Below are 23,325 nucleotides of genomic sequence, written 5' to 3'. Positions count from 1 at the left end.
ACAACTCTTGTTTTTTTGAAACTTTTAAATTATGTCGAGAGGACTTTGATATATATGACAAAGTTCTTTTAGCTTGTAAGTATAATAAATTCAACAAAAGAAACACTTACATCTATTTCAAAAAGCACAAATTTATAATTTTTCTATAAGCATTTTTTAACTTAATCAACCTTTCAAAATATCAAATATGGTTGTGGACTATTTTTAGGGTTATATTTTATAACGTACTTTAAAAAACTATTTATATTTATTAAACCTGACAAGCTATAACTTCTTTATTATATGTAGGCCTCCCATGCAGAAGAAGTTTGGATGAAATTGAAACCCTAGGGTGAAAAATGTAACTTTTCAAAGTTTAATAGAGAGAATTGTTAGTTTTTTAAACTAAAGAGAGAAATGAGAAAATGATTTATTATTTTAATATATTATAGTTAAATAATAATTTTACCTCTGAAATTAACCAAATCTATTACATTCATGATTGATGAAAAACTCAAATACCCACTCATGGGCTAACTATAGTCCAAATTTTCAGTTAGAGATATGGGCAAAATCGTCATTTTATCTATAAACTTTAAAATTTTAAATTTTTTATCATTTTCTCCTCCAAGTTTTAAAAACTAACACTTCAACCCATCCTCAAAATTTGAAAAGTTTAAATTTCACCCCTAGGGTTTACTTCCTTCTCCGGTCACCATCATTCCAACTGACGATCGATGCTTTCCACTAATCTTCCATCTCCAGCTATGAAGAACGACCCCTCATCGTCTAGATTTAGATGACGGAGTGTTATCCAGATCTGAGCGACGAAGGGTCTTCCTTCGTAGACAGATATGGAAGATCGGTGGAAAGTATCGGTCGTCGGTAGGAATGATAGTGGCTAGAGAATGAAGCAAACCCTAAGGGTGAAATCTAAACTTTTTAAACTTTGAGGATGGATTAAAGTGTTAGTTTTTAAAACCTGGAGAAGGGAAATGTAAAAATTTTAAAGTTTTAAGGTTTATAGATAAAATAACGATTTTACCTATGCCCTTAACTGAAAATTTAGACGACAATTAGTCCATAGGTGGGTGTTTAGGTTTTTCAACTGTTGTGGGTAAAATTTTGAGAGTAGGCTAAAATTTGGGTGGGAAATAGTGCTTTTCCCTCAATTAATGCTATAACCAAGTTTTATTTAAATCAAATTAAATTGTCCATTGAATAATGAATGGTTACAAAAAACATATATATTCTTCCAATAAAATAATATGTATAATTATATATAAATAATGATGTGTTAGTATATGATTAATTATTATTTTATTTATAATTTAAAACTGTCTATTTATATAATAATATATTATTATTTATATATAAAATTATATATATTATCCGTAGATATAACATTATTAAATAATAGAGAATAGTTCTAGCATTATGATTTTTTAAGCAGTTAATTCATGGGTCCTAGAGCTTTTGCTTCTATGATTTTTCATTATGACTACTTAAATGGTTGGACACTCATATCATATCATACCAACTTATAATTATTATTACTCATATTGCTAATAAAGTAATAGATCGGATTATTCAAATTTTAAATTAAAATTTTACTTTAAATTTATTATTAATTGTTATGTCACATCAAAATTTTTATACATATATATCATATGAACGGAGACGAAATCATTTAATTTAAAATTTTGACACAAAACTTTAGTTGTGAATTCAAAACAGTCCAACAGTATATGAGTTTGTGGAGGTGGGAAAAAAAATATAATAAAATTATTTACATAATTTTTATATATAAATAATGATATATTTTCATATAATTAAATATTATTTTATTTTTAATTTTTAACTATCCAATCATATAATGACAAATCATTATTTGTGCATAAAAATTATATACATAATATTATTCAAAAAAATAATTACCTTTGAATTCCTTGTTACTTTCGCTAGAGTGCAAAATATCTATGATAAGGAATTTATGTCTTAATTTAAGTTAAAAATACAATTAAAATTCATACCTATAAAATATGGATGATCTTATTGATTAATAAACACAACTATTTTATTATGCAAAGAGCTAATAAGATGATAGAAAAAGGAATACAAATAAATGATTATAAAAACTTTGATTATATAATAACAAAGTAATTATAATATGTTCATGTAGTTTTTGGTACACCAGTAAGAAGTCACAAGTTTAGGCCAAATGCAAAAAATAATTGTAACAATTGAAATTAGTGGGATTATGTGACAAGTAAAGATAATTATGAATTCATGAGATTATCCTAGTGAGAAATAAACATATAAAAGTTATTGACATGATTCGACCTATTACGAGACCTTACGTTCACGATTATGTTATTTATGACTCTTAAAAGAATTTTGACTAAGAATTGGTTGTGTAATACAAGAATAATTGTTCTTAACCCCTCCGTATGCTTGATCTTTGTACATATATAGGATCAGAGGTAGAGTTATATGTGGATAGTTGTAAAATATTTCTAATGTAAGTGTAAATCTATATATTTATCTTTATCATATAAAAAATTTGATATTTATATGATCCTGTTAATAAGAGATGATAGGTTTTCCTTGTAGATATGAGATGAAATATGTAGATAATCTCATAGATGTTGAGAAGTTAAATTGTCAAGTTAAGTTTTTCTCATTGTCCTTTATTGATGGAATTTATACTTATATTTTAAGTTAATATGCATATAGGTAACATGTCTAGTCATTCATAAATAGTTTGTCATTAGCTAGTTACTTGTTGAGTTTTAGGTTAATGAGTTTAGTCAAAAAATGCTTATACTTTCCAACAATTTCCCTTAGTTTTTGGCATATAGGTTGAACTTCGAAAACTCTTTGCCTTTTTGCATAGATAAACAACAAATGAAGACTTAGAGTAGGTTACGCTAGTAGCGATTTGAATATAATAAGACTCAGGTAAGTTTGATGTGGGTGTGTGAGATGATAAATAGAGATAGGTAAAAAAAAAATAGACGTGACATGTGATTTTTTACATGGTCTAGCTTGATGATCCAGAATATATACCTACATCCACGGTGTTTACACCAACCTGAGTGTAAAGGAAGAATGATACAAGATATTATGTTATATGTCCTCTCTTGTTGTTCATCATTTTGTGTGTATCTCCTATTTCTCTCCTTATATATAAGTTTTTTGAAAGGTAAATTACATTTGAAATTCTTTTAATTTAGAACCTCAATTCATGGTTTGGATTTAAACGGGAGGAATTTATGTTTATAACATTTTACTTACGAGGGAAGTTGACATTTTGTTAGATGTCTATTATGAAAATGTCATATCATGTAATTCAAATAGATCTCTCTTCTAATATTTTCAAGACAACTTTCTCTTTTATAAACTGTGGAATCAAAGACGTCTTATCACTGTCTGTTTCTTGAGCCGAGAATTATTTAATCATTGTCCACTAGTTGATATCTCTAGTTGTACAATGAGGGTTGATTTCGAAGTGAGTAGTTTGACCGCTAAACTATATCTATATTCTCATATGTAATATTCTGAAATTTTGTATGTGTAGATCAAATGTGATTGTCTAGTTTTCTATCACTTCTAATGTAGGGTTTTTGAAGTAAATAAATTATACGCTTAACTTTTATCCATGAGTTAAAAATCTGAAGGCATCTACACTTAGAATAATATTGTATGACTTTCAAATTATTCCTATGATTTGTTAAAAATAAAAATAATATAATTATAATTATGATTATTGAAAGATAAATTAGACAACTGAATATTATTTTTTAAAGATATTTTTATTATTTAAATAAAATTAAAGATATATTAATTATTGATGTTTGTATTAAATAATAAAGATATTTTTGTTATTATATTAAAAAATATAATAATAATTTGCAATAAAACAAAATTTACTGTCAAGACTTAATATGTAACACATTTCGTTTGGGTGAGAAATAGCTATTTAGCCTTTAGCCTTTTTAAGAAATGACAGGTGTAGGGCCCTACGGTGTGTGATTAGTAAAGATGAGGTGATGAGCGAGTCTTATGGTCCGCACGTACCACAAAACAAAGGCAAATTCTGACCGTTGGTTAAGGAAAAGTGGGGTCCATAATCATATAATAGTGATAATGACACTTGACGTCACCTTTTTTATTGGTCACTGTCAGAGACGTACTGTAGGCTGACGCTACACGCAATTATGTTACCCCACGCCTGCATCTGCATCTTCATGTACACATATAAATACTAAATTTCCCCCACCTGACGAAGTTGATTATCACAAAGTGGATCAAGCATCATATCACTGTCTTCAATTATTTATTTATTCCATTTTTATTTTTATTATGTAAATAAAAATTTTTGAAAATTGCTTTGTTTCTTTTTCAAACAAGAAGAATTTGCTTGATTTTAATTTTATTTATTTATACATACATATTTTAAGATTATATAATTGAATATATAACTGGTATATCTTTATATAATTAGATATTATTTTATTATTAATTTAAAATTACTCAATTATATGATAATATATCAATTATATATTTAATTATGTACATATAGTTTTATTATTCTTGAATTTGAAAATTGAGCAATATTAAATATATATATTTTTAATACATAATTTAGATATATAAATAATCTATCATTAAATGATAAGATATTAATTTATCTTTAATTCAAAATTATTCAATTATATCATAATATATTATCTATATATCTAAATGATTGAAGCGTTGATATTATTAATCAAAAAGCCAAAAATATATCTTAGAATTTATGGGATTGTATAAATTATATTGTATTTATAGATTTTACTGGGAGGAAGAGAGGCAAGCATATTTAAAGAAAACTGAACCGAAGTTACACCTGATAAATTAGAAAGCAATGCAGGCACAAGTTGGATAAGAGGCCCCCCTCTGAGTCTGAATTATGTAGAAGAACATCCCTTCATAATTAATGTATATGACAAACAACCATAACTTTGAAATTATCAATCTTTATTTTTTCCAGAGATGCCTTTTGGGTCTATCAATTTCCCATCGTTCCTTGTTTGGTTAAAAGCCAAACCCTTGAGTCTCATTAATTTTGGAAACATGGTTAAATCTTTCTTATCCATAACCAATTTCTGTTTTTACCATTCCTCTCAATATTCAACCTACCTTTGAGAAGGAGAAAACTTGAGGGAGAAGGGTGAGTTACCTGCATTGGGTATAGATTATTCTTTATATAAGAAATGACTTCTTTGGTGTTTTGACACATGATTTTCTCTATATGATAAAGGAAGATCACCAAATATAAATTCTTTGACAATTCTCCTTTGCTAGGACAAATTTTGTTACGGCTGTGACAAGTTATTTAGTTTTGTGGTAGAATTCCATGCTCTTCTTTTCTTTAGTGATGCAAGTAAAAGGAGGAATGAGTAAACTTTAATTTTGATATGTAATGGAAAAGATTTGAATCAATGCTCTTATACTCGACATCTACATATTTTAGTTATTTAAACTATTCCTTGAAAGTAATTAGATGATTATAAACAACTACTATTAATTCTAATCATTACGTTACAAACGTTTCACATCAATCACTCATCATGATTATAGACGACATTTCTCTTCGTTCTAGTAACCAAAGGACATACTTAATATGATCATTTTGTAGTTAACGAATGTCTTAGGTCTAATCTTTTTAGGACACATGTCACATTAAGGTATAATCCATAAAATATTTAATTTGAATAATATATGATAGAATAAAATACAATATGGATCCTTCTTGTTTCAAAGTAGAGATATTAATACAAGTTAAACCAAACGGATTAAATAAAATAATAAAAATTTATTACTAAAATAATATTTTTTACTGTAGACCAAACGGACTCCGGATGTGAATATATGATAATGGGAAAGTTAATTGAAATTTGAAAGAAAGCAAAGTGCGTTTGAAAATGGAATTTGACAATATAGTTTAGTTAGGTATTAATCACAAATTAATAATAAAAACAAAAGAAAGTGATTAGATGTATTCGTTAAGTGTCGTCGGGGGATAGAGACATAGAGTTGTTAGAGTAATGCACTACATAACTTGATGCTTTGGGCATTTGTACTTTCCACTTTTTATTCTCTTCTCATATGCCAAACTTTACCTTGTTGCCGAAATAAAATGTGGAAATCATGCCTCTTTCTAATTTTATTTTTAACTGTATATTTATTCATATTGAACGAGTAAATTGAATAGACAATAATTAAACCCACAACCATAATCACTGCACTTTGCTAATTAATTTACTTTTTAAATATTTATTCTTTAATAAGCATAGATAAAGTGTTTATAGAATACTAATTCTAATTACAATCTATAAGATGTTAATTAGAATTCTAATAAATGATATTATGAGTATAATAATATATCTTTTTGATGAAAAAATTGAATAATTAGTGTTGATGAGATTTTTCGTCACTAATTGATATACACAAAATAGAGTACAATCGTGACATTGATAGTAAATTAATTAATTTTAATATCCAACATGGTAATATACAATAATTCAAAGAAAGTTGGATATATAGTAGTTTTTCAATGTTGTTTTACCATCTGTTTTAAAGTTTATGTTCACAATTATGGTATTAATGATTTTGGAAGAATACTCCAACGAGGCATATATAGAAATTACAAGAAAAACATCATAAGAAGGTTTCAATTTTATATAAGAGTCTTGGTGAGAATTAATGGATTTATGAAAATATTATTGTCTAACTTAAATGATTTTATCTGATTCTAAGTGTTATATATTTGATATCTAAATCTCTTTGCTTTTCTCTCCCTTCTGTTTCTCTTTAAATAATCTTTATTTTTTATAAAATTTAGAAAAGGGTTACAATATCGGTTATATCAAAATTCAAAAAATAACTTTCTTATCTATTACATTTAAAATATAAAATAATAATTTTTTATTATAAACAGATAAAACAGAAGAAAAAATCAATTAGTAAATTGTATTTTTTAGACAAGAGATGTTTATCTTCGAGTCAAAGTGCAAGCTGTTATTTCTATAGCTAATCACTTTTCAAAAAGTTTTTTTCAGGTTTTTGAGAAAGAAAATTTTGTCGGTAGAGTTTATCATCTAAAAATTAGCAAACATTGGTTTTTAAGTGCTCAATTAACATTAATAGTGAAGAAAACTATTTAAGATTGGATTAATGGTTCCGTAATTGACAAGAACCTTTAGTCCTATGCTTATGTGATTTGTGTGTTAGATTTGGTATTCAAGATGTTGATTGAAATGATTTGATTTAAATATATATTTTTTTTGTGTAGTTGTCTAGTTTGGTTTTTGGTATACCTATATATAGAAAAAATATATCACACGAAAAAAGTTTTGAATATGGTAAAAATTCTCTAAAATTTAGTTTCGCATGCATATCGAAAAAATTAACCGCTCCATTTATTTTCATAAATCGAATATGAGTTTGATCTAAGATACTAGATAATATGATACCAATGGGTGATAGTTATCTAGTTTATGAAATTATTTTATTTTTGGTAATGGGAAAATCTTGCTTAAATTGATCGAATAAATAAATTTTAGATACAGTAATCAAACTTATAATTATCCTAAAAATTCTAATATTCTATTAATTTGCTAACCCTGGAGATGTATGAAATTATTTTATTGTTTTTACTTTTATCACTTATAAGAATTTAAAAGAAATTGTATTATATAAGAGTAATGTTATCTGTATAAATAATTTATATAAATAGTAACATATCATATATGATTAAATAATTTTAAAATAAAGATAAAATAATATATATAATCATAAAACGATGTATAATTATTTATATATAAAATTATAAATATAACTTTATTAATTATATAAGGTATCTTAGAAGTGTGAAAATAGAGTTTATATATAGGGTAATAGGGTATCTAATATTAAGAAAGAGGGGTTGAAATTTCTTGCCTTAAAGAGTAGTGGGTTTGAAAAAGCACATATTTAGTGTATAAGAATTAAAGAACACAGTATATTTATATATCTTTTTAATTTCCCACTTTACCTATGTTGACTGCTTTTCTTATCTACTTTCAATTAGGATCACAATCTTTTTAGTAGAGCAACATGAAGCAAAAGTGGAGCTCCATTTTTATCATTACCATCATTTTTTAATTCGTACCCTTTTTTGACCGTGGAATTTCAGAATATATATATATATATACAAAAATAAAATAAAAAGCTTATTGTATAATTGAGATATTTAGAATATTATATTTTTTATTTTTATTAATTTATGATTATATAACTTTATTTTTTAATGTTAATTTTTCATTAACAAAGTTAAACTTGAAGAGGGAACATGGTATTTATATTTAATTTTAAATAAAAAAATTATTTATGTTGGTTAAAAAAAAGTGTTTGGAGAGCAAACTTTGGGTTGGAAAAATGTAAATTACTCTTAAGTTAAAAGGTAAAAAGAGGGAAGCACCGACACATGCAAACAAATTATGTAAGTTATCTTAACCAGTAACATCGGTAAAAGTTACAAAAAAAAAAAAAAAGATAATAATTTTGAGTTAAAAATTTTATTGGCATTCAATAATTGAATTTACATATGGATATGAAATGTAACAGGGTCCCTTATAAATCCCATCAATTTCAATGCTCTTACATTACACCTTTCTTCGTGGTGGGTTCCATTTACATTACATGAACATTGAATTCCATAAATTTATAATTAATGAAGAAAACAAATTCAAACAAGTCGGCTAAATGGCAGGAATTGGAAAAAGAAGAAAAATGGAGGGCATAAATGTAAATAAGAAAATGAAGCTGGTTTTAAATATTCATGAATCATGAACAGGCTAGCAACAGCTGAGGTTTTACAAAATTATTATTATTATTATTTTTTACAGTTGAAGTATTTTAAATTTTTAAAAAATATTTTTTTAAAATGATGATATATTAATTAAATTTGTTTACTATTTTATATATAATATAAAAACATTTAATTTTTAATAAAGTTCTCTAGCTCACACACGGCTGAAGATATCAACGAGGATATGGACAACTAAGATTGAGTTATATTAAATTTAAAAGAGAGAGAAAAGGGAGATGTCAGAGAAAGCAACAGCTCACCGCTTAGATTTGTGGGGGCCATCTTATTTTCTTCACTTTTCCCAATAATCTCTCTCTCCCTCAACCTTTTTATCACTGGGACTGCCCATGAGTCGGTACTGATTTGAGCATCGTTAAATTCAAATTTAAGTTTGACTTCATAGAGTTTGTCTCAAAATTGTTTCAACTTAATTGGCTTAAGGAGTTTTAATTTAAATCGAATTTTAAATTCAGTTTGATGTCATAATTAAATAAAAAATTAATTTAAATAATATCAATTTGATATGAATTAATCAAAAAATATTATTTTAATTAACTAATTCATATAAAAAAATTTAAATTTAATGAATCAAATATTTTTAAAATTTTAATTCAAATTTAAAAACATTTAATTGTAATATTTGAACTCAAATTAGTTTGAATTTCCGTTTTTCTAATTTTAATTATTTTCAGAATTCTACTCTACAATTTACAATAATTACTCATTTATAAGGTAAAATCTTGAAACAGAACAAAACAAGATTATTTCCTAAGACACGTTTAGAAATTTTCTATTTACATCAGAGATCCTAAAAGTAAGATTTAATAGTTATTTTATTTATTTTACTAAATTTGAAGTGTAATAATATGTTAATACGTGGACATCTAACATCCATGCATGCAAGTGAATTAATTATTTAAAAATGGTTGTAATTAATATTTCATCAGCTAGGCAGTGCAGACACCTTTCCTCAATAAGAGGAAGAGAAAAGAAAGGAAACCCTAGAACATTTTCCGAAATTCCCTTTAATTAATTCATTCTCTTTCTAGCTTAATCTATATTAATTATTAGTTAATACCAAACTGAACCAAATGATCATACTTGAATACAGTTTTATATATATATATATATATATATATATATATATATATATGAAGCCAACAATAATAATATTGAAAATAAACGTACCCCAAAAAATTATATTGGAAGACAAACTTTCGAAAAAAAAAATATATAAACCCTAAACCCTAATTCTATGTACATTCTTTTTAAAGATGCACTTAATCTTCCATTAAAACATATGATAAAACCCTAAATCTATAGCGATTAAGATTTGTTTGTTTTATCTTCAAAAATAATTCAAGTGACAAAAAAAAAATTTTATGTGGAAAAGAATATAAATTCAAATCTTATTTGATAACGTATTAAAATTAAACTATTGATTTACTTGATTCAATAGTTATGAGATCGTTTACTAGATTTAAAATTTATCTTATTTAATATAATTATTTTTAATCTAATGTGATAATTCGATTCGAATATGATTCTTTGTTATAAAAGAAAATTTGCTTGTTTGGTACTAAGAAAGTATATCTATTGATAATATATGTAGACAAGCTTAATTATTAGTATTAAAAAATAACAAAAAGAATTTATGACACCAAGGGTGTGGAGCCCATGATGGACAGACAAGGAAAGAGAGAATTAATGATGATTAGTGAAAATAATTAATCACATTAAACCAAAATCTAGACAGAAACATGTTGTGTTGGTGTTCATATTTAATTATAAATATATTCAACTTTTGTTTATAATTAATTTTCAAAGGGAGGAGGCAAAGCAAGAAAGCAAGGCAGCATCGGTTAGATCTTTTCTTGATAATGTTTTGGGTGACATGAACATGATTTTTGAAGCATATTAATGCTATGTTAATTGTGCTGTTTTTATTCAATTTGTCTCTCTAATCATTTCAATATAATCCTTTCTAATCATAAAGGATATCCTCCTGTCTCCCATGCCCCCATCTTCTTCTTCTTCTTCTTCTTCAAGTCAATCCTTTACATCAACTATTAATTATTCAACTAACACTCTTTTTCAACTAACTCTATTTTCTTCACTTAAACTCATCTATTTGTATCCATTTATTTTGAACAAAGAGGATCCATGTTGGTGATTGAATGAATTGAATTGCTATTAGACTCAACAACAACCATTTTGTTTACAAGGCATGACACATATGAAGTTTCATTGCCTATTTAGTTAGTGGGTGGGTGGGGGCGTTGCTTCCTGATAAAGAGGAGAATTTAGGTTTAATCCACGAAGAGTTGTTTTAAAATGTCTCTTAAGAGTAAGAATCATGATAGGGTTTCTTTTGAAAATAAAATTTTTAATATATAACCGTATTATTATTTTATCATCTTTTTGAATCCTATCTTTAAGAAGCTTTGACAAGAGTTTAAGAGATTTTAGGTTGTGGTATTTGTGAGCCTTGTCTTCGTTTTTCTCTGTTGTCATGTCTTTTAGCAAAACAAGTTTAAGTTGTGATTAAGTATCTGTTATGGGCACATGAGTTTTTTCCTTTTTTAATACTAATTCATTTTTTCTTAGAAAAAAAAAAATAATGTTAACGTGCATAGAAATTACTCCACAACCTAAAGATTTGGGACATTTTTACCATAGGTCATCTATTTGCTTTCACTTTTGATTGACAATAGAGAATGTTTTGGGGAAATAATAAGAAATTCTTTCTCATTTTTTCATTTGAAGGAGTTCAAATTGCTACAACAAGGTTTATATTCCAACTTTTTTTCCCATTTATTTTTATTATTTTACAATAATAAATAAATATTTTTTTGTTATCATATAATTCTTTTAAATCACGTTATGTATTTAAATTTTTTTTTTCCCTTAAAGATGGTTGGTATCAAAGTCTTCTAAATTCTAAGTAGAAAAAAAAAAAACTGACAAAATTATGATGTTATGGAAAGATATTAATAATCCCTAAAGACTTCCTTGTTTTTTCAGAAGGTTGCCCATGCAAAAACATAATAAATAAAAAAGGTTGTCCGGTATAAGACATCTAGAACATCCATTCCTAGTTTGGAACTACCTCATTCATTCTTAAATTATGTTGTTTAAAATGTCTCTTCTTTTATGATGAAATACTCATTCATTCTATATATAATTTTGATAATTTGTATTTTTAATCAATCTCTCTTGATAATATCCATGTTGTCAAATAATACTAATCAACATGAGGTCGGCAACCCTCGTTTTATTGTAGATTTCACATCTATATTATAGCATTAAATAGAAGATTATAATGGGCAATCTTTGTCACATAAAGATACAAAATAAGTAATAGAAATGGTCAAAATATGTGTTTATATATATAAATATAAATATATATGTTAACGTTTTTAAAATTAGATCAATGATTGTACTAGTTTTTTCACTAGTTCGTAATTCGATTAGTTCAGTTTATTGTTAAATTATTATGTATTTTTTGAATAGCTTCAAACTTTTATGATATTTTTAAAACATAAAATATATAAAATATAATTTCAAATATGTATGATATAAACTCAAATTTATTGGTTTTAAATAGTTTTTTAGTTTAACAAATTTATTGAATTTGATTAAATTTTAAATAAATTAATATTTATATATAATCTAGATTAGATTATAAAATTGAATAACTTACAATTTAACCAATTAAACTTATTGATCCGATCTGATTTTAAAAATACAGTATATTATTATAAATGAATTTTGTGTAAAAGGAGCCCACATTCTAATCATCAAACATTGCATTGTCCTAGTTGAAGTCCAACTAAGAATCTATGCATTATGCAAGGGACCACTTCTCATCTCGACACATCAAATCACCCCACAAATTACTTTCAAAGTTTTCTTTTTCCAATAAATAAGTTTTGTTTTGTTTTTTTTTTTTCTTTTCAAATAATTCTACCCACTATGAAAATATTTTTAATTGAACACATTATTAAATTCTAGCTTTTAGTTCTTAAGAATATAACTCTTATGTGATGGAATCCTTTGATAGTTTGCTGAATCTTGACCAATTTAATAAATAAATCTAATAATTTTTAAGTATGATCTTGATAAAATTAATCTTGATTAAAGGGTAATAATTTGATGAATTAGAATTTGAGCAGGGTGTAGAGGTGGGGAAATTTGGAAAAAAGAAAAAAATAGAAACCACTTTTGAGATCTGGGAGAGAAGGAGATAGATAGTGTAGGCCATGGTGGAATAAATTAAGGAAGATGGGTGGAGGGGACAACTTCACCCTTCATTTCTTTTTTATTTTTAATTATTTTTAATTTTTATATTTAATTCCTCTGGAAGTCACCACTCACAAAAAGAAAAACTTAATGATTTTTCAATTGTGGAATCAAAATAAATATATAAATAAATTATAAAGTAGAAATTTGCTTACAATCTTACTCAAGGCATAATCAATGGGCTTAAACTACCTCTAATCATCTCTATTTGCATGGGATTCTTAGTAACTTTTTTAGCACTGTTTTTCAATTATACCCATTAATTCTTTTCCTTTTAATTTTTTTTTTAACCTTGTTTTTATTATTAATTAAACACCACTTTATTTTCCAAAACCCCCCCAATTTCTACTAACATAACAAATTTAATAATAAAACTTCTATAGGTTCAAATAGATGTTACTCTAGTCAGTAAAATCTGCAGAAATGGGTCAAAATAAGAATTACAAAAACCATAGCTAGAAATTAAACTTATTTTACTTTTTAATTTTAAATCAATCTAACCTAAAATAATTGTTTGGGTTAATTCAATATCTAAAGAAAAAGTTCAGGGTAAAATATTAGGTTCTTTAAATGATTGATGAAGATTTTTTGAAGGAGGATGTTGGAAAAATCTATCAAAGTGATGTAACTTATGGCCAAACATGTGATTTGGGTAGAAATTTTTTGTGTGTGATTGGGAGAGAGTTGGTCAGAGATGAGCTGAAAATTGTGGTTGAGGTTTGCATGTGAGAAGAATATCTTCTTCATTGAATGATTTCACACAAAATTAAATCTCCTTTTATTTATTTTTTTTTTTTCACTTTATTGAAAATTTATTAACTTAACTGCAGATTGATTGAATCCCTTAAAAGTGGTGCCATTAGAAATTTGATCCCAACTTTCGTGATTTCAACAGGATTTTTGCCCATAACTCATAAAGGGCCACCATTTGTTGACCCAAAGAAGAAAAGTTTTCTTGAAACAACTATGTGGGCTTTAACCCTGGTCTACAAAAGTTGGAAGTCTTGATCAGTTGTTGGAATTGAATACATAATATAATTGATCATTAGGCCTTTATTAATTAAAATAACAGTTTTTTGGGTATATGAAATTATCCAAGAACCAAAGAGTTAAACCAATATAACTAAGATACTGTGAACTAACAAAAATGCTCCAATATATATTAAATTTTAAGTCCATTGTCTGCCAATTTTTAAAATTTCAACTCAATTAACAGGTGAAAATATATCATTTCATCATACATTGGATGGATGTTAGTCATCATTTGATATTTCTTATACAGGTGAAAATATATCATTTCATCATACATTGGATGGATGTTAGTCATCATTTGATATTTCTTATACAGAGAAATTATCGATTCACCTTTGTAAGATTTTAACAAAATAATGTTAACACCATACAATACACTTTTATTATAATATTTAAATAAAATAATATAGATATTTTTTAACTGTTAAAATTTATAATTAACTTGGATAGATGGATAAAAAATCAACTTTTTAAATTTTACGGGTGAAAATTATAATTTCACCCTACTTGGGTCAGAAATAGCCATTTGGCCTTATAACTCTTCTTGCTTTGAAAAAGTAATGATGTCATTGTTTTAATAGAAAATTTAAAAAATAAACATCTAATAAGTCGAACATGTTGATAGTACAATTTTTGGATTAACTGGATTAGTTTTGATTTAAAGACATTAATGCGATACAACATGAATACCGTTTCAGTGCAACCGTTGCCAAATCTAAGTAAAATATATTTTACATAGGAAAAAACAGATGAAGATGTTTGTAAATGGAGCAATGTTATGTTTTCATATTTTTGATATATAATTTAAATATATAAATAATATATTATCATATAATTAATACATCATTTTATCTTTAATTTAAAATTATCTAAATTATATTGTTTGTATTGTGCTTATGTGTAATCCGTAATGTACAACCCAATTTATAGGATGGTTTAGATTACATAACAAATATAAAATCCTAAAAAAAAAAAGAAAAAAATTATTGCTAATTCTAACATAATAATTATCCTAGATCATAACAATCACAGCAATAATAATATAGATAAATAAAGAAAGTTAATTTTAAAACTAAAATAATAGTAAACATAAATTCCCTGCATCATAAGGTCAAGCAGAATATCTGTGTCATGAACGCAGTAGCCCTCTTGGTGCCATCCTAGAAGTGGTAACATAAAATCATTATAATAATTATAATTAACCTTTTCTACTTGACAATTTGCGCACCATCAACTAACTTGATGAACTTGGTTTGCTCGCATGAACGATGGTCTATTTTTTTTTAAAGACAATCATGTACTTTAATTATCACCTCAAGCATTTGTTGAATTGTCTTTGCTGTAACCATCACCCTTCTTCTTCTTCAAAATCTAAAAGAAAATCAGTCAAGTTCTCCGAATCCTCGATAGCCGTGTCAAGAGACATGGGGCCATCCTTTTTGGGCTTAGCCTGTAGATTTAAGGATAACACAATTTGATTACACATATTACCTTGAAATGAATAAAAATTGGAAAAATGAATTGATATATGAAATGCAAATGAACTATTGCTGTCTACATTTCTTCTTTCCCTTTTCACATCTTTGATATGCCTCAAGTCATTTTTAATTGGGGTAACTAAAATTTGGTTGGATCCCCCATTATTTAACAATAAGCACTTAAGAATGAATGAATGAATGCATTTATCCACTTCCATTGTTAAGCTTTCTTGCTCTCATTATTGTTCCTCTACCTATTAAAATAAATGAGATGTAGACTTACGTACAAAACTACATTTTACAGAATCAATCAACAATAATCAACATAGCTTAGGGTACAAATGAAAATGTGACGAGATGAAGAAATAGAATTACCTTTGACTTTTGAAGCTGAGGGGTACTTTTCAGGACACTCCAATTTCGAGAAATTTTCTCCTCTTCTTCATCACCTTCAGCCTCACTATCTTCTCCTTCCTCCTATTTGCAGATGCGGGCCAAAATAAAAAGCAATTACTCACAAGAGAACCATAATTAGAATAGGAAATTTATAGAATGACAACTATCAGTTTCTGACAGTAGAACAGCAAGAGAAATAGACAGGTAGATATAGAGAGATTAAGACAGGATATATTAGAGAGAACAACAGGTAAGGGAAAAAGTCCATATCAATTAGAAAGGTTAAAAAGAAAAAAAAATCAGAAGAGCTAAGAAAGAAAAAAATAATCCATAAGGAGTAAACAAATCCTTAGATTAAATAATCAATCCAAGCCTATAAGAAATAAAAATTGTAACCTTTATTCAAATACTTACCAAATAAAATCCTAATGCTAATCAAATAGGAAGTAAAGTCTAAAACAACTCAAGGCAAAAACAGAAAAAAAACACACTTTGAGATAACTCTGATAAATCAATTCATAAGATAAATAAACCAAGCCTAGTCTATTTACATCAATTCCGGATAAAATTAAAGCAGTAGGCAGCAAAAATACACCAGTCAAAGGCACTCACATCTTTTTCACCTATGTCAACAGCTCGTGCCATCGCTTCATCCATGTCTGTCATCTATCTCCATAGCAAGTATCAAGAAGCTAACAATAATTAGTTGTTCTAGGGAAAGCTGATGCTTGCTAAAAAGAATTTGATTCAACATTAATGAATTTCTTAACATTTCAAAGTGCTTAAAACTGATATCATTATATATATATACACAGAGAGAGAGAGGGGAAGAGAAGGAGGAGGGGGGGGGGGGGGGGGGGGGGGGGTGCGGCAGGGCCGGGTTGTGGAGGAGGCGGGGAGATAATATGAAGAAATTTCTTTTAGTAAACATGATATGCTAGCCAGTACAAAAAGTTTTGTTACCTCCAGTTCTTCAGGCTTCTCTCTTGAGAGAATCGTATTGAGCTCCTCTCTTGATATGATTTTTCCATGCTGATCAAAGTAAGCAAAAGTCAACACTTGAAGACTTAAAACAAAATTAAGTTGCCATTACATATACTTAAATGCTCTCTATGTATTGCAGCACTCCAAACTATTAATGAGTCAGATGAATTTTTTTTTTTAAGTACTTATAACAAGATCATCAAACAAAAATGTTTATCATATATTTTGTACTCTTAGTACTAAAGAGGAACTTCAAGAAAATTGAAGTATGACGAACTGAACTAAAATAGCCAAATGCTTGTCAAGCTTAATCCTTGGAGATCTAACTGGTCAGATCTAATAATTAGTTGAAGCCAAACATTCTTGCAGCATCATTGGAATCAGCAAAACAAATTTTTATCATCTCATGAATGCTACAAATTGAGAGATATTACCACAACAACTGAACAAAGGCGATGTTTAATTGTCTCCTAGTAAAAACTAAAATCCGACTTCATGAATGGACGGAAACCATATTACTATAGACGATCACCAAACTGCCTGCCTTTTAACCTCTTTGCAGTGCCTCAAGGAGAACATAATAACAAAAAACAACTGTTAAAAGGATTAAAAATTAACCTCCATCAGATAAGCAAGCATATCGGGTGTTGGTTCATGAAAATCTGGACCCCTGTAATCAATTATTTCATCTGGATCTTGAATGTAGTTCACAGTTGGGTACACCGGATCTCCACCCCATACTGCAAAGGCAAAACCATCAGAGCACTATGCTATGGACAACCATAATTAATATATTTACATTTTCGAGACAGAATCAAAACAATAATGGCAAATCTTTAAAGTTAGTTCAATTTTGAATAAGAAGAAAGAATGAGAGAATGAGAATACCTACATCAAGATCATTATGAAGTGACATACAATACATGGGCGGATGTTATCACACAAAATCATTAGATATTACAAAATGGAAATAAAAAGGCACATCAATATGTTTCAAAGAATTTTCTAACAAAAATCAGTTCTGTATTCTTGTTTAGAGAAATAGTATGACATGTTTCCAGGAATGTTATCAAATAGATCATACATAAAGCTGTTTTCCATGTCATTTCTCTGGTGTGTGCTTCAGTTTCCATATATTAGGTACAAAGAAACCCGAATTTAATCAGATAACAAATCCAGTTTTCTAAAAGCAGACCAGTCCTGGAACAGCATAGTGCTCTTCATTCTTGGAAATATGTTTCTGGTGACATGTATTGGTCACAATTATATATGAATTAAATAAATAAATGCCATTCAACTAACTAGTATTATATCAGCCTTGTGAGAACCTAAATAGGAATATTAGATCAGAGAGGAAGGGTGGGGTTATAAGTGAACATGAAATTAGAAAAAAAGACAATAGACATAATGCACTAAGAAGTCCATGCAGTACATACTTTGCTTTATTTGGTCCTCTCTCATTTGCATTGCTAAAGGATCCCTCTTGATACGAACATCAGTCCCCATCATTATGCGATATTCTCGATCTGTTTGATGACGAAACATTTCAATTAGTTGCATGTTTTCATCTTCACTGGTCTCCTCATAATGTCGCTGAATAGCTTCGCGCGAAGTGTCCCTCTTCCATGCTTTTACCCATTCCGAGTAGTATGCAATTGGTCCTATTTTCTCCAGTCTCTCTTTTTCAGCTTTAAGTCTACAAAATGAACAGAAACTTTACTACATAAATTTGCTTGCACAATGATAAAAATGAAGCAGAAGATAGTGAAGAGGCCAATACGTAAATGTATCTTTTTATATATTTTCTTGACTTTTCAGGGTTTATGAGCTTGTAAAGAATATACAAAAATGTTCGATTGTCTGGGAGAACTTGATTAATATGGGAATCACAATTTGTCCACTTTTAATTTACCACGCTGTGCCAGACCAATTAATTAGTAACAATGAGTTAGAAATTTAATTATTTTCAGAGCACTTGAGCGATTCTTTTACTGAACATGGTTTTATTACTTCAGATGATAAGAATTTTTTCTATAAACAAATCTGTCCATTTTAAGCTCTTAAAACTATTGACTTCCTTTAGAGGTTATCCTAGACAATTGAACAAATGTCAAGTTTCCAGCCAGCTACTTTGGGTAAACAACATTAATCAATCTCTATATTCAACTCCATTTGTACAATTCAATAATTGGAGATCATGTTACTCTAGACTGTTACGATTGTATTCTTTAGTTTTGGTGCCCAGAAGCTAAATCTAATCACTTGTTCATACACATGCACCAATAAGATGCTATCATACATAGGAGAACTAACTTTAGTCAATTTCTTGACACTTCATATGTGTTGGTGCAACCCAAACTTCCTGGACAATGCAATATTGTCTGTCCCTGATTGTAATGTCATTTACCTCTTAACATGCTCACTTTATCTACATGGACAATTTGATTATGTTGTATACTGAGCATACCATAAACTTGTAGCTGGCTTTGAAGATTGCTACATTATTTGAAACTTGTAGTTGCTAAGTTTTTGAAGAATGTAGCATTTCTAAGGCACTTCCATATTACGCATACAGCACTAACTAATGAGCAGCATTTTTTTTTTCAAACTATACTTTCTTATGAACAACTGATGCAACTTATAGAGAGCAGAAACATCTAATTACTTTCTTTTTATCAACATTTTAGTACAACCTTACTTTTGTTCCTACTTATACTGGTGTAGGCTACACGATACTGCAATTTCACCTTTTCTTTTGTTTTCAGGGAAAGTCTAACTTCTCTAAGCTTGAATTCTGTATATTGGTCTCAATCTTCTAAACTGACAACAACTGTGTATACGCATCCATGAAGAAAGAGAGAGACATAGGATATGTCAATAAACCCTAAAGCCTGGAATCAAGAAATATTCAAATTTTTATTTTGCATAAGAACCTTTCTTCCTTGAAAAGATGTCGTCTAGCTCTGTAAAGAGAAGTTTCTGTTAATGTTGGTTCATCACCATAAAGCTTTACTTGCCCAGTCTCAGCCATCGCTTTGAGAAAAACCTAGAACGAAAAAAAAAAAAGACAGTTAAGATCAGAATCAAGATGGAAGAGCTTATTATCATTTGAGCAAGGGCTTAATAATCAATGAATGTGTCAAATATACATTGAACAGGGCCTCATAGGTTTAGTCCAAAAACTTAAAAAATACTGAATACCCTATTTCTGTGTGCATCAGCTGCATCATCATCCAACATGCAGCAAATTTATAGATCTTTAGGAACTCCAATTATTGCACTCAGGCAAGGAACCAGCTAGCTTATAAACCATTCTCATTTGACATTTATCACAAAACATTTTTATAACAGCCAATTTCTGACAGCACAGTGTTGAACCACATAAATGACATAACATATGGCAATTTCATTTTTTACCCCAAAATTCCTCAGGAAATTAACCACCCAAAATCACAAGCTTCAGAACCTTCCCCCTCAAAGCATATGCAGGCTAAGATGGACACAGCCAAATCATTTGGTTTTCATGACACACATGAAATCTAACCTCACTGTATTATAGGCTGCAAGATACTCTGATTAAATTAGATCTATCTCTCTTAACTCCCATGTGACACCAATCCATCATTGAAACAAAGCACAATTAAACCAAAATTTGCAAGGAGACTATCAGTTGAACATAATGGCATTGTTTAAAACTATTAATTACTTCCACCAACCGTTTCAACATCAGGCTTCCTTCTTTGCCATCTGGACCATTGTTCATTGTCTGGCTTTCTCCAGTTCCACCATAGTTCTTCACTTGACAGTGTTCCTTCTATTGGCTTCTTCTTTTCAGGATCAATGAAGGGATGAGGACGTCCAAGCTTCTTGTCTAATTCATACCCAGTTTCTTCTTCTCCCACAGGTTCAGTCTGATAAACAACATACTCAGATGAGGAGTCTTTTGGATCTTCCATTGTATCTTCAGAAATTTCAGGTACCACAGCCTCACTTGATTCCACTCTCACTTCAGAAGATTCAGGAGCAGCAACAAATGTTTTATACTTCTTCCTCCTACTTCCAGGCCGTTTTCCATAAGAAGGTGATCCTGCTGACTCACCAGTTGGCTCAGGAGCTCTGGCAGCCCTAACTTGACTAGCAGTGCCTTCTGGCCAGTATTCTTCTCCTGGAATACTTGCACGGGCACCAGAAGCTGGCTCAAGTTGGCCAGATGTTGAGTCCAAGTAACTATAGTAGGGAGGACGCTCAACAGAAACGTATTCAATTGGTTCATCCTTCTTCTCACTCCTTATACGTGGAAGTAAAGACCTTGATGGATTGTTCGAACCAACACTAACTTGCAATTTTCCAGAGGGAAATGAACCTACAAATGATGTCTGTACCATTTACAGAAAATTATCAAAAGACATAAGTAACACTACTAAATGGCTAAAATATAAAAAGTGAAGCTAAGAGAAGAATTAAATAATATCATTAAGTAACAAACATATTGTTCTGATACTATAGTAGTAATTAATCCTCTAGGCTCAAAGTTTGCAATAACCAAACAGAAGCAGGACCCAATATTGACAAATTAGTTGAAGAATCACAAAAAACTGTTCCCAAAGTATAAATATAACAATGAAAGAAGAAAGCTAATCAAACACCTTTTTGACCGCCAAGAAAACCAAGTACTCAGAATCTCGCATATTGTGCTAATTATTGTTTCAATCAGAAATTAGAAGTGCATGCCAGCAACCAAGCTTTTTGGATTTGACTTCAATGATTACAAGTTTATGCTTTGCCTCTTTTTAGGGGGTAAGGGTTTGAAAGAAAGCTGTTTTTTGTTTCTTTTAGTCTTCACCATTTTGAATATGATTTAAAATTACAATTTCCCTTCATTTTCTACATTTTCCTAGATACATATGTATCAATCTTGCTCAGCTATAGAAGGAATTGCTTCACATGAAAAGAAAATAATTGCAATTTTGCAGGCCACAAAACTAAAGTAAATCACACAAGTGTAATTGTGCTGGAGTGAAGCAATGGGGATGTATAAGAGGTCCCATATTCAGCTCCGCCTTGTACCATCACTTGACACAGTATTTAAGCTTTCTCATTTCATCTTGTGATGGCATAACAAGAAAAACTCAGAAGACAACTATTAAAAAAGATATTTATTAGCATCAAAGATTCAAAAAACTGAAGAAAGAAAAACCTGAAAGCGATTGAAATTTGGTTTGCTAGAAATGAAATTGTCTTGAAATGCAACACCTCTCAATCCTCTAGCTGTTACACCCAAAAATAAGAAAAGCTTATTAATAAACAAATAATTCAGATTCAGTTTTCATCAATACTTAGGAAGTAACAATATCTTATCTAAAAAGCAAGCAAAGAGTTAAAAAGGGAATATTATCTTGATATATTAAAAGTTGAATAAAAAGTAAATATAATTAATAAAAACAGACCTTGATATATCAATGTAGCCAATGAGGATGCCATTTTTACTTAAACTCAGAAGCAGAACATAGCAAGTAAATCTGCAAAAACTTATACTTCAAAGCTAAATATCACTACCAAATTGAAACATAAGAACAAATTAGCATGTATTCCCACAAATGCTTTCAAAAGCACCTCCAGAAAAAAGTACTTATAGCATACGCAGCACATCATTAAAGAGCATTTTAAGTGCTTCCTGCATCTAACGAATACCGCTAGAAACAGTTTATATCCCGAGTAATATGTCACTATTCAATTAAAGTCAGAGCTTAAAAATTGCTTCTCCAAAAATCACTTTAGATATATGAAATTAAAAGCTTAAAGACAGTTAGAAAATGTTCTTAACACTAATCTTATAATTACGTTTCACTTTACAATCAGTTTCTAGTCTTTAATAACAAAGAAACACAGGAAAAATATTAGACCTGGAAATTATTCAACCAAGAAATTGGCTCAAGTTGGTATAATAGAATTAACAAAAAAAGGATTGTTCTTGTTGAATTTAAACTTGATTCTTTTAATTCTATTCGAGGATAAATAAGACTGAATGTGAATGAAATGTAAAGTTAAGCCTGAGAGAGAAGAAGAACGCACCGTTTTACAGAAGGGAAAGGAAAAGGGAAGAGGAGAAGCTCTGATAATTTGGGGGTTCAGGGTTTTAGAAGGGAGAGTGAAATTTAAGAATGGATAAGATGATTTCGATTTCCATGTTTATATGCGTTTCTGAAAGGCCGAATAACGTTTTCACCCAAACTTTGATAAAATAATTTCTCAATCCTT

At 28.6% G+C, this 23,325-nt stretch overlaps 1 protein-coding gene across 2 annotated transcripts; it reads right to left on the bottom strand.

Moving 5' to 3' along the window:
* Nucleotides 1–15,252: 15,252 nt before the first annotated feature.
* Nucleotides 15,253–23,278, bottom strand: LOC123218653 (protein PLASTID TRANSCRIPTIONALLY ACTIVE 12, chloroplastic). Of its 2 annotated transcripts, none has more exons than XM_044640175.1 (11): nt 23,140–23,278; nt 22,515–22,586; nt 22,265–22,335; nt 20,784–21,443; nt 20,001–20,113; nt 18,504–18,763; nt 17,686–17,807; nt 17,047–17,115; nt 16,696–16,749; nt 16,063–16,164; nt 15,253–15,659 (listed from the first exon to the last, which is right to left on the bottom strand). In XM_044640175.1, exons 2-11 carry the CDS (start codon nt 22,546–22,548, stop codon nt 15,558–15,560), a joined length of 1,587 nt encoding a protein of 528 aa, XP_044496110.1. In that variant the 5' UTR covers nt 22,549–22,586; nt 23,140–23,278; the 3' UTR covers nt 15,253–15,557. The 2 variants fall into 2 exon arrangements, with proteins under 2 accessions (XP_044496110.1, XP_044496111.1); XM_044640176.1 differs by having other exon boundaries at nt 22,515–22,619; nt 23,140–23,249.
* Nucleotides 23,279–23,325: the final 47 nt, after the last annotated feature.

Source organism: Mangifera indica, chromosome 6, assembly GCF_011075055.1.
Source record: "Mangifera indica cultivar Alphonso chromosome 6, CATAS_Mindica_2.1, whole genome shotgun sequence".
NCBI lineage: Eukaryota > Viridiplantae > Streptophyta > Magnoliopsida > Sapindales > Anacardiaceae > Mangifera > Mangifera indica.
Note: the sequence above shows the minus strand (reverse complement) of the source record. Positions and strands in the feature narration are given on the sequence as shown.